A 12,515-nucleotide genomic window follows, 5' to 3' on the forward strand; every position below is an offset into this window, starting at 1 on the left:
TAAGGGGGAGCGCTGTTTTAAAGAACGTATAAAAATGCTATGACATAAATTTATTCGCATTAAATTTAACCTACCGGTGGGTTTTCACGGGCAACATATTTAAATAATAGTTTAATCATTTCGGATGTACGTAAGTGAACATTTAAATGTTTAAATACAGCGTGATCCCCCTCGCTAGTCCTTATTATGGACTCGTCCGCATGCTTTATGCCGTCCGCGCATGCGCACTCCGTTCTCGATTGCTCGGAGGGGATTTTGTTGGTAGGGCTCGGGACAGCACTGTATCGCTTTGTTCGTGGTTCAAAAGCCCGTTTTTATTAGAATTCATTTCGGTGAGTCTCACTCTGTGTTTCACAGACACTTTCAGGTAGGTTTATCTGAGGTAACCACTTGTCCGGTCGCTATAAGATGGCGGATATGTATATATATATTTTTTTTTTACAATAATGGCTGTCAGGGTTGAGGCGTTCGCTTTGCCTGTTGCTAGCTTGTTAGCTGACTAGCTTTGGTGAAGAAACTCCTTATCTATTATTTGTCAGTCAGAATTTATTTAAGAAGCTGAGCTAATACAGGATGTTTTAATGTCTGGTATATTTGTGTATTTAAATCGTTAGTGTGTGTGAATGTCAGTCTCAGTCTCGCACACAGCCGGGTCTAGGCCGCGCGCGCGAGCTCACTTAAGGTAGAGCATTGTTACAACGCGTCCTAATGTGGCTCCGGGATGCGCCTACTGCGCATGCGCTTTCGCAATCTAGCGGCAGAAAACATTTTTAATCCCTTTTTTTTTGTTCCGCGTGTGTTTAACACACGTAAAATGTAGGGTTTGATCGCTCACATTTTGTTGCATCCTGCTGTAAATGAGCGATGGGAAGCCCAAACGGATTACTTTAAACCTCCATAACGATGTAGCGTCTCACTTTGCGGAAGTGGTTTGTTCAAAATGGCTGCCGTTTCCTGTACACATTACTAGTGTGCTTGTTGTTGTTTATCACTGCGAGGACCGATATGTGTTTAAAAAACGCTTTCGAAGAAACTAGCGAGTTGGTAAAGTACAATATCGATAAAACATCTCACAGTATTTTTCTATTTTGTGGGAATTGTCTCATTTACGACCTTGTTTAATTGGATGTGAGAATCACATAAGACCGCGTAAGAAACTATAATGATATCCAGGTTCGGGAAGTATCATTCATTTATTTTACCCAGGTGATGATTCTTTTTTTTTTATTATTATTTATTTTTTATAAATATTCTGGTTCGGTAGTTTTTTTCCCGTTATAAATTTAAACAATGCCTGCAAATGATTGAATGGTTTAGAGCGCCACCTGAAGGCTGACACGGAGACTGCACTGTTTTTAACGTCTCTAACGCAAACATGCAGCGGAACCTCGGTATAAGGTTACTTACGGACAAGTTACGTATTGTGAAACGCGTTTTCCCATAGAAAGTAATGAAAATGCACATAATCCTCTTTATCCGCCTAAACATAAATTGAGCCATATCTTTATTGCTAATCATTCGGTATAATTTAAAGTGTTTGTCATGGTTTAGATAAAATGTTATCTAATTTAGATTTTTATTTTTTTTTCCTAGAAATTGTGTAGTGTCCCCAGATCTCTAATATCTGTCTTGTTTCTTCTTTTCCCACTAGGTGTCTTTTATGAATAATCAAAAGCAGCAAAAGCCAACGCTAACCGGCCAGCGTTTTAAAACACGGAAAAGAGGTAAGTGCTTGTTGTGAGGTGCTGTTTTATTGTTATGTTGAGTGTGAGGGTTTTGATTTTGTTTGTTTCTCAATAGATGAAAAGGAGAGATTTGACCCTACTCAGTTTCAAGAAAGTATTGTGCAAGGCTTGAACCAAACTGGCACTGATTTGGACGCAGTTGCGAAGTTCCTCGATGCCTCTGGCGCTAAGCTCGACTACCGCCGGTATGCAGAGACACTCTTCGACATCCTGGTGGCCGGTGGAATGCTGGGTAATGAGCCTTGGTTTCTTAACAACGAATTTGTCTCCTTTTCTTATTTTTTGCACCAAGCTAATAATAAATGTGTTTTTAATTAGAGTACAATTTCCCTTGTGTGTTGTAGCCCCAGGTGGAACCCTTTCTGATGACATGACCCGTACTGAGTACTGTCTCTTCACTGCAAATGAAGACCTGGAGACAATGCAAGCTTATGCTCAGGTAATCATTTGTTCTAAAACCTCATCATTAGGTGTTGTGACCTGCTGATGGTAAATAAGTAATGTATGATGTCATTTTATTTATTTTTTAAATTGTGATCATTGACATGATCGTTGCAGAATAAGAAGGAAAATGTGTTTGCTTTCCATTAACACTTAGATCTTGCAACACGGTGGTAAAATAATGGGTGTTTTAGCAGGTGACTTAAAAGGAACACTCTACTATTAGTTGTACCCTTCACACGCGTGCACACTGATAAATCTGTCTAATCACATATTTTGTGCAAGTTTTGTGCCATGGAGGTGAAAGTCAAAACAGATATTGTGCAACTTGTTCTCCGAATGGTGTTATTTGCCTAGTGGTGGTTTCATTTCTGATGAGTAATGTAATTTTCACAGCGATGTTTGTTTGTTTTAATGTCTGCCTGCTGTTTTTCACGGTGTCTCTGTAGGTTTTTAACAAGCTGATCAGGCGGTACAAGTACCTGGAGAAGGGGTTTGAGGAGGAGATCAAGAAGGTGAGAGTTAATGGGGAGAGGTTAATGTTTTCCAGCATCTTTTGTGCACATGTTAAACGTGTCTAAGACCTTGTTTGTCCCAAAAGTCTCTGTATATAATGGGGGATTCCCCCCCCCCCCCCTCTTTCTTTTATTGACATTATGTCATGATGGGTCAGCTTCGGTCCCACCCACTTCTGGACAATGATGGGGCCCTTACTTACCAGATGCTGGTGCCAAAACCAGTCACTTTCAGCAAGAACACACTTTTGCTAACGTTACATCATGTTAAACAACATTAAAGTTTGCCTGGTTATTGCTTCAAAGTCACGTCTGACTTACCTGTTCCGCTTAAGCCTTGACCCAGAGCTCTATTTGGTGTGAGGAGCATAAGGCTAGGTACATACTGGTGGACATAATATAAATTAGGTATAGAAAGTTTTAGGGGATTTTGTTTAATCAGGTACGTTTTTGTCCAGAATTGATTCATAGTTGTATATAAACCTCCGAAATAATTACGTGGTCAGTTTATAAAAAATTTTTGGCAGAAAATAGACTACTTACTTAACATCTTTTGCACATAACTGCTCTAAACAAGATACAAGAGTGTTGCTTGTTCTTTTTGGGTTTTAGCAGTCAATGCATTACCGCCATCTTCTGGACTAGAGTTTGGCGCGACAAGTTAGGAATAAGATGTCAGAATACTTTTTACTCCGACCAACATTATTGTGCCAGAGTAGAAAATTGCGGTGCATGAGCGTTGAATTAGCAGCCTTCCTCTAACACTTCTGAAGATCACATGGTGCAGAAAGAGAAGCCTTTGTGCGTTACACTCCCTAACTCTTCCCACTCATGTCTCGTAGCTGCTGCTGTTTTTAAAAGGCTTCACGGAGTCTGAGCGCAACAAACTGGCCATGCTGACAGGCATCCTGCTGGCCAATGGGAACATTTCAGCATCCATCCTGAACAGCCTCTTCAATGAGAACCTGGTTAAAGAAGGTGAGGTGGATTATCACAGCTTGTGGAATTGAATTCAGTGTTGATTCTTTGGTGTGGCAAGTCGTGTATCGCCACACTGACTTTATTTTTATCAATTTAAATTTTTACGTTTGCATTTGAGGTAACAATTGTTGCATTTCCTATTATATAAACTATTTACACATCGCAAACTGCGCAGAATCCTGTGAGGTTTGCTCTTTTACCAAATTCTGAATTGGGGTAATTGAGAATCATGATACTTAAAGTTGCAATACAGATCGATTCGGCGTCTGAGTATCATGATGTATTTCATCAAGATTTGTGATGACTCCCTTCCCTAATGCTGAGTGATATCAAGTTTTTGAAGATTTACATGTGATGGTACAAATAAGATAACTAAACATTTCATCTTGTGATTAAATTACTGCCCCTCCTGGGGACTTGATTGTTATTGGAGTAATAGACTAATGCTTTGACTGCAGGTGTGTCCGCTGCCTTCGCCGTCAAACTGTTTAAATCCTGGATCAACGAGAAGGACATCAACTCGGTCGCCGGCAGTCTGCGCAAAGTCGGCATGGACAACAGACTGATGGTAAAGTCTCAGCCACACTGCTAAGTGTTATAGTGCTGTACTCATTATTCCAGCAGATTTTATTTTTAAGATGGATCATTGCCTTTTTAATTAGATTTGATTTAATCTAGATTTAGTTGGTTTTTGATTCAGAATTGAGGCTTACAAACATTAAGCAGTCTAAAACAGTGCTTTGCAAATGCATACCACAGCTACTGCAAGAACTATAAACTGCATTTTGCATCTTCTAGACATGCTATTGAAGTTCACTTGAGTTCACTTTGTATGGTTTGTGCATTACTTCCAAATATTGGCCTGGAATGGAATATTGGCAGGAAAGAAAAATGTTCACTTCAGAGGCAACCTTCAGTCAACAAGCTTATTAATGTTGTGATGTCATCAGTGTATTGACACTGTTAGACCGATACACCCTGACACGTACAATTGCGACGAGCTAAATTATTATACTGGGTAACTTAATCATTCTAGGTTTTATTACATTTTTGTATATAATTGAGGTGGTGAATACTTGGAAGTCTAAATTAAATGATTTTGTTTTTAATTACCCCAGGAACTCTTTCCTGCCAACAAACGGAGCTGCGAGCACTTCTCAAAATATTTCACAGACGCCGGGCTAAAGGAGCTCTCTGATTTTGCTCGCAATCAGCAGTCCATCGGTGCTCGCAAAGAGCTTCAGAAAGAGCTGCAGGAGCAGATGGCGCGTGGAGAGACCCTCAAAGACGTGAGTGATTCATCACACTCCATCTTGTTGTAAGAAGGCTGTGTGTGGGCTTGTTGGTCATATATTAACGCTTTCATGCTGCAGATGATTGGTTATGTACGTGAGGAGATGAAGAAGACCAGCATCTCTGAGCAGACTATGATTGGCATCGTGTGGACGAGCGTCATGAGCTCCGTAGAGTGGAACAAGAAGGAGGAGCTCGTCACCGAGCAAGCCATCAAACACTTGAAGGTGTGAGACGCATCACAGGTTTATAACGACCTGTTCCTTCAAAGCCTGATTAATTCAAGTCTGTTTCAATAGAAATGCCTGATCCCTGACTCGGGTGTTTTTATTTATTTTTTTTTCTCGCTGACACAGCAATACAGCCCGCTGCTGAAAGCGTTCACGACGCAGGGCCTGTCTGAACTCACGCTGCTCCTAAAGATCCAGGAGTACTGCTACGACAACATCCACTTCATGAAGGCCTTCCAGAAGATCGTGGTGCTGCTCTACAAAGGTGCGTGCTTCAGTCAGGAAGTGAGTCAGGTGACCTGAGCACTTTGCGGTCAATGGGTCTAGTTTGTTCTTTTTTTTTTTTTTTTTTTTTTCCTCATACCGAATAATTACCATGAAACCCAGTGTTTTATGCTATACACACACTTCACACTAATCCGAGATAGAATCAGGTTTCTGAGTTGATTTTAAGTGGCATTTTCAGTGTTTTTTTTTTTTTTTTTTGTAGCTGATGTTTTGAGTGAGGAAGCCATTCTAAAGTGGTACACCGAAGGGCACTTGGCCAAGGGCAAGAGCGTCTTCCTGGAGCAGATGAAGAAGTTTGTGGAGTGGCTGAAGAACGCAGAAGAAGGTAAAGCGCCTGTTTGAATTTTTATTTTCCCCCCAAAAAAGGAAACTCAGGCTTGCAGAATTTATTTATATATATATTTTTTTTATTTTAAACCCTGCCTCAGCCAGCACTTAAAAATGACTTGTTTGTGTTTCAGAGTCTGAGTCTGACGAGGAAGAGGGAGACTGAGGCGCTTCAGCCGATGCCACTCGCAGAATGTTTTTGTTACAAAAGTGCTCGTCTTACGGAGTTTCTTTGCCCACCTCCACCACTTTTTTTTTTTTTTTTTTTTTCCCCCCCCATTCACACGCTCTCCAACCATAACACTTTAGACGTTGTTTAAGGGCTTTGTAATGGTTAATTTTAACAGATTTTGTTTTTGTATCTAGTCTTAAGGTTTACACTTTAAACACAGATCATGACTATGGAAGCCATCTTCTTTTTGTAAAATTAAATCGCAAGATTAAAATTTTACCCCTCCCCATGCACTCACTTTATTCTTTGCCATCTCTTAAATGTTGGAATCTGCGAGTTGCTCACATCATGACGGCGGATTGGACCGATGAGAGAAAGATGTTCCGGTTAAAGCCCTGACCCTCTATTAGAATCATGACTAGCTGCGACAACTAGTCTCCTAGTTGTTCTTTGCAAACAGAAAAAAACAAATGTGACTTTATCTCCACTTTTGATTTTTTGCAGATTTCTTTAATCCTCTGGACCTTTTTTTTAAAGAAATAAAAATAAGAAATTAACTTATGCCTCTTTTTTTTTTTTTTTTTGACTTAACAGTTGCAAAAAAAAAAAAAACAATCAAGTGCCATGTCAAAGTCGCATAACCATATTTTGACTAAACATTTCTCCAAACACAGGGTCGTTCTAGAGCTGTGATTCTTCTGTACAAACAGGAACATTAGGGATTGTTACTCAGAGGTTACTGTTCACCTTTAAAATAATTTATCTTGCTGTAAAGTTACATGAGGACCCCAAGATTAAGCCAGGTCACACTACAGCCACGTGGTGCTGTTAAGTCAACATGTACTTTTGAACAGAACAGACCTGCAGTTTTAGAATTGCTTTAATTAAGTGCAAGTACCTGACTGAGCATCACAGGTCTGTATTTATACAACAGCCCAAGGTTTGAAGATTGTCCTCTTTAAAAAATAAAAAAAAAAGCGGTCATTATAAAGTTGTTAAAGTTCATGATTAATTTAAAATACAACAGGCTGGAGTTGCTATCACCCTGAAATATACCAAAGCAGTATATTTAATAGGAGGTTAAATAAATTGCCCAGCAAAACCATTTAAAAAGGTTCCTGTTTCTTGTTATAGCGGCTATAAACACTTGTCCCCTTACCAGCCTCTCTTCAAAGACAAAAATACAGATGTTTGTAATCTCTAAGGTCCCTGAAGTGTTGAAGTATAATCACTGCAGACTCCTTAATGTTCAATCATCTCACCAAAAAAAGTTTAACTTTTTAAATTCAGCCGGTTGCCATGGTAGGTATATTAATATAACTGCACTGTTATGGAGAGTTGTTTACCTTCTGACCAATCAGAATTTTTGTAAGTGATTAATTATGTAGCACTTTGTGTGTGGTGCCATAACATGCTTTTATGTGTTTTAAATGGTCTTAGCTTGATTTAAATTCATTTATATTTTTATTTATGCTTGTTTTAGCATGTGTGGTGTGTTCAGATCTGTTAACAGGTTATAATGATCCAACCCTGGGGTCTGGGTGTGTGCATGAACTTTGCATGTTCTCCCCGTGCTGGTGGGTTTCCTCCGGGTACTCCAGTTTCCTCCCACAGTCATAAAACATGCAGATTATAATTGGTATTAACAAATTTGCCCAGCCTTGAGTCACCTGGAATAGGCTCTGCCCCCAGGTGCCTGTATACAGTATAAAGCAGTATAGACAGTGAAGTTGTAACTATTACATCAAAGAAAACAAAATGGCATTTTATTGCACAGTTGATGTGTTTGAAAGACGGATTATTTAATTTGATTAGATCTTTTATTTGTGATGCTCTAAATGTATCGGCACTCCGATCTTTTTCACTCTAATGTAAAATCGAACAGTATAAGTCACTGTACCCTATAACATGCAGTCCTTCCTGCTTTGTAGCTAATGTTTATTTAGCGTTATTTTCTTTAGCTAAATTTTTAAATGATTACAGAGTAGAGACAAAAAAAAAAGATTTTATTGTACAAAAAAAATCCACATTAGTTCATACTAGCAGCTTTCTGATGCTTGTGTGCAAAGGACAAGTTCAAGTATGTTGAGGTTTTAACACTCTCCCTGCTGAGCTTGTTAGAGGTAGGCCATCACAACATACACACATTTCTATACATAAAGTGCAAACGACTCATAGTAGTGATCTGTGTTCACACTTTTCTGCAAACAAAAGAAAAAAAATTACAGATTACGTGCGAAAACAAACAATATGTGCAGTGTGAAAGTAAACATCCTGATGATTTGTGAGAGTTCTAAAAAACTAACCTTAAGTTATAATCATGTAGGGTTATATAGTACAAACTTAGGACAGAGGTCAAAAGGTCAAGGTTAAAACTGTGATTATCCATTATCATTTTTGGTGTGTATAACCCACAATGTCGTTCCACTGTGTTTCGGATCACAGACAAACATTTAGGACAGGTTGTTTGTGTGCTTGAATACATACAGTGTAAAACCATCTAATATGGCAACCCCTGAATCATTATAGCCTACTGACAGCAACCGCTGCAGCACACACGGGTTTGGGTTACTGTCATGTGACACATAAGGGACATACACACACACACACACACGTGGTGGTGTTTTTTAAGGAGAGGCTCGTCCATGCTTCTGAAATAACCTCCTGCCAGGTGCTGCTTTTACACACACAGCTCAGGTTACATTCACCAATAAACACAAGGGCAAACACACACACGTCTGTAAACGCAGGGGTGAAAAGTGCATCTCATCATGGGATTTTTCTTCCTGCTTCCATCGTCAGGTTTAAAGTTTTAGAAAGAAAATATACAACAAGGCTTTGAGTTCTGTCCGTACGAGGTGAAGAGAAAGTCTTTACATGTAAACATGGAGCTGCTCGCGCAGCCCGAGGATTCTCACACACCTGGATTCTCACCGGTTCGCATCTGAAAAACACACACAACTTATACATTAAAAAAACAATATGTATGTACATGTAGATATTATTTTAGCGGTGCCTTCACAGAATCATCATCAGCTTTCTAAAAGCTTTGTAGTATTTGCTTTGTTAGTTGCACAAACCAGCTTTGTGGTGCATCTTTCATCACTACAGACCAAAATACTCTTTAAAAACTTGTATGTATATGTGTTTTAGATCTACAGTAACCTGACAGGTGTAACACTAGGAAGGAAGTGTAAATTGGACGTTATTTGCGCTAAACCTTGTAAACCATGGCGCCCCCCTGGGCTCGGTCTTGGGTCCAATGTTGTTTTATTTGCATCTGTTATTAAAGAGAAATTATTCAGAAGCTCAACATTCGTTTTCACAGCCATGCAAAAGATACTCGGTTATAAATACATGTTAGACCTGATCACTGAGTTAGCAGGTTGTATTAGCGACGTTTAACACTAGATGTCCGGTGACTTTCTCCCACTCAGCCTGACGCTGCCTCCTGTCTCATCCTCCCATAACATTTCTGAAACATTGCCATGATAAAAGGAACATACAGTCCATATCCCATGCTGCGGAGTTAGTTCAGGAACTTCTTCTAGTAACTTCTTAATTAGGATCCTGGAAGGCAACATTCCAATTACTAAACTCCACATGGTCCAAAAATGCAGCGCCCAGGGTCAAGTCAGAGCACACCAAGTCCTGGGTAGTCTATCCTGAGACCTAGTTTCTTCTCCTACCATCGGAAGTGCACAATCTCCTCCATTTTTTATCCTAAAGCCTCCAAGGCCTTGGTTTTTCCATCTTTAAACATTAAACTCCTGGTTATTTTATCATGAGAACTACATGCATCTAAATGTGTCCATTAAACTCTCTGCTTGTTCACCCAGAGATGTCTGGGGTGCTCAGGTTTCTCCACATTTCATCTTAAAGCCTTGAGCTCTCAATATATTCATTATAAAGGCCTAAGATCCTGTTTTTTTCCATCATAAGTCTTACAAGCTCCTTCTCCGGCCACATGCACTTGAGGCTGAAGTTTTTCTCCTGATATCCTGTATCACTCTACCTCATGTTTAGTCCATCCTGAGATCCACAAGTTTCTACCTGTGGATTGCTGGGTCCTCCACCTTTCATCCTGAAGTCTTTAAACTGCTGTTTTGTTTTTTCATTCTGAGGCTCATAAGCTCCTGATGATGAGTTCATAATCAGACAAACAAAGTCCATTTCCTGACATCCTTGAAGCAACATTATCTTGTTAGCTAATTCTGAGACACCCCCCCCCCCTCCCGAGACTCACAAGCTCCTGGTTAGTCCATCCTGAGACACACAAGTTTCTACTTCTGCCATATGGATTGTAAGTATTAGAACTCTAATTAAATTCTTTATCCTGAAGCTCGCAAGCTTTTGCCAAATCACAAGCTAACCATCTTCTACTCTCTGTATTCCTGAAGCCTTGATCAGCTACTTGCTCCACCCTGATATCCATAAACTCCTCCTCCGTTTATCTGGCTACAGGACAAATATGTAAATGTCTAAAATATGCAACCCATGGCATATACAATCTGTTTCATCCAGATTTATTTTTATTCTGCTGTTTATCTGCTGCCCGGAGGTCACCATGGATGGCATTAGGATGGTGACTTTGCTCTAACGCACCTGACTCCACACATCAGCTCTCAGGACAGGTGTGTCTAAGCTACGAAGCGAGAAACACGAAACTCTGTGAGGCAGCAAGTCCACATTTACTACAAACCTGGCAACCCAAACACCAGTTTACACTCATACAACTCATGAGAGAGAAGATACATGGAGTTTTAGTTTAGTATTAAGGTTAGAATATAATCAGAAACACATCTACACTCAGAAATAAACATACTAATAACAGGAACACTTCTGTAGGGGTAGAAAGTTAAGGGGAAGAACACACACACACACACACACCTCATTCACTGTTTTTTACATCTATGATAGAGACGAACCGGTCGACTGATCAGTGAGGAGACTCCTCTGCCATGCTGTCTCGAGCTTCCAAGCGACACAACAGAAACGCATTTTTAATGCATTACATTAAGTTTAAAGCCTCCAAATTTAATGGCTCCCAGACTCTCTGATTGAATTAGTCTCAAACAAACTCATTACACACATTCACACCAGTCTCCACCAGTTAGTTTGATTTTTAAATAGTTACATGTTAAACTCTTGTATTTGTGCTTCAGTTTTAGGTGAGAAAAGTAATTTTATAATAACGGGACACATTAAATGACTCATTAAACTTTTTTAAGGCTTTAAATTTGTAACAAAATCAGATGAAAATGTAAAATCACATCTGTATATTTATAAACATCGCAACTTTAACAGAGACACATGGTCCAAAAACCACGTGATCATATCGCACCGAGGTTCGACCGCTGATTCCCTTCACTATTATTTAATCTATAAACATATAATTTCACACACACACACACACACACACACACACCATTCTCCTCTGGTTTCCGAGGCAGAAGGTACAGATGGGTCTGAGCGCGCTCCCGCCGCCGGCTCCGTTCCCGAGCGTGTCTCTGTGGCGCGTGCACGGCGCCCCGTCTCCCCCGGTGTCCGCGAGCAGCAGGACGTTGTCGAGGTGCGCGATGTAGCTGGAGGCGAGGCGCAGGGTCTCGATCTTGGACAGCTTCCGGTCCGCGGGCTCGGTGGGGATGAGCGTGCGCAGCGCACTGAACGCCGTGTTCACGCTGTGAGTGCGGTCCCGCTCGCGCGCGTTCGCCGCCTGCCGCTGTTTGCTGACCCCCACCAGCCGGAGACCCCCCCTGCTGCCGCCGCCGCCCACCCCACCGCCACCACGCCCGGTCACCGAGACCCCCCGCGCGCGCCCGCCCGCGCCCTCCGTGTCCGTGTCGCTCGCGCTGCCGCTGTCCGGGTCCGAGGGGTCCGAGGAAAGGAAACCCGCGCGCTCGCTCGCGGTAGACTTCATGGCGCAGAGAGGAGGAGGAGGAGGAGCGGAGCCGCTCGTGCCCGCGGTGCCCGGCTGGAGCTCGTGCCTGCCCATCCCGCTGCTGCTGCCGCTCTAACGCGCGGTGAAAATAGCACGAGGATCCGGTGCCGCGCCGCTCGCGCCTGCCATAGCTGGCATAACCACTCCATTCTGGGAGTCTGGTAACCACCAGGTGTGTGTGTGTGTGTGTGTGTGTGTGTGTGTGTCAGGGTCGTGCCCAGGCATTTAGAGCGCCCGCTGGTTGAACCTCAGATCAGATCAGATCAGGTCCGAGTGTGTGAGGCTGACAGAGTGGAATCTGATGAACCTCATCATGCTGATCATTACACAGTTTTATTTTACATCCCATAATATTCATAATGTAGATTAAATACATCATTTTACTGTCTGAATGAACAAACAACCACACCAGTCTTTATATCATAATTCGTACATTTTAAATATAGATTTTTGTGCTATATATATATTTTTTAAAAAGGTAACATTTTCTTTTTCAATTCAATAATCCATACACTGTAAAAACTAAATTTAATCAGTTAATACTGTGGTGTTCATTGAGACAACAGGTAACACTAAAAACAC

General features: G+C 41.1%; 2 protein-coding genes across 4 annotated transcripts; one reads left to right on the forward strand and one right to left on the reverse strand.

The window, feature by feature from the left end:
- Window positions 1–245: 245 nt before the first annotated feature.
- On the forward strand, window positions 246–6,549 carry bzw1a (basic leucine zipper and W2 domains 1a). Of its 3 annotated transcripts, none has more exons than XM_053492885.1 (12): window positions 246–367; window positions 1,652–1,724; window positions 1,801–1,977; window positions 2,090–2,184; window positions 2,636–2,701; window positions 3,544–3,679; window positions 4,141–4,250; window positions 4,801–4,971; window positions 5,056–5,202; window positions 5,332–5,470; window positions 5,696–5,818; window positions 5,955–6,549. In XM_053492885.1, the coding sequence occupies exons 2-12, from the start codon at window positions 1,661–1,663 to the stop codon at window positions 5,984–5,986; spliced, it is 1,260 nt and encodes a 419-aa protein (XP_053348860.1). In that variant the 5' UTR covers window positions 246–367; window positions 1,652–1,660; the 3' UTR covers window positions 5,987–6,549. The 3 variants fall into 3 exon arrangements, with proteins under 3 accessions (XP_053348860.1, XP_053348862.1, XP_053348863.1); XM_053492887.1 differs by having other exon boundaries at window positions 250–332; XM_053492888.1 differs by lacking the exons at window positions 246–367; window positions 1,652–1,724 and having other exon boundaries at window positions 1,933–1,977; window positions 2,090–2,095.
- Window positions 6,550–8,021: 1,472 nt separating this feature from the next.
- si:ch211-246m6.4 (transcription factor 15) lies at window positions 8,022–12,062 on the reverse strand. The gene is made up of 2 exons (XM_053492889.1): window positions 11,421–12,062; window positions 8,022–8,936 (listed from the first exon to the last, which is right to left on the reverse strand). Exons 1-2 carry the CDS (start codon window positions 11,985–11,987, stop codon window positions 8,907–8,909), a joined length of 597 nt encoding a protein of 198 aa, XP_053348864.1. The 5' UTR covers window positions 11,988–12,062; the 3' UTR covers window positions 8,022–8,906.
- Window positions 12,063–12,515: the final 453 nt, after the last annotated feature.

Source organism: Clarias gariepinus, chromosome 3 (genome assembly GCF_024256425.1).
Source record: "Clarias gariepinus isolate MV-2021 ecotype Netherlands chromosome 3, CGAR_prim_01v2, whole genome shotgun sequence".
Taxonomy (NCBI): domain Eukaryota; kingdom Metazoa; phylum Chordata; class Actinopteri; order Siluriformes; family Clariidae; genus Clarias; species Clarias gariepinus.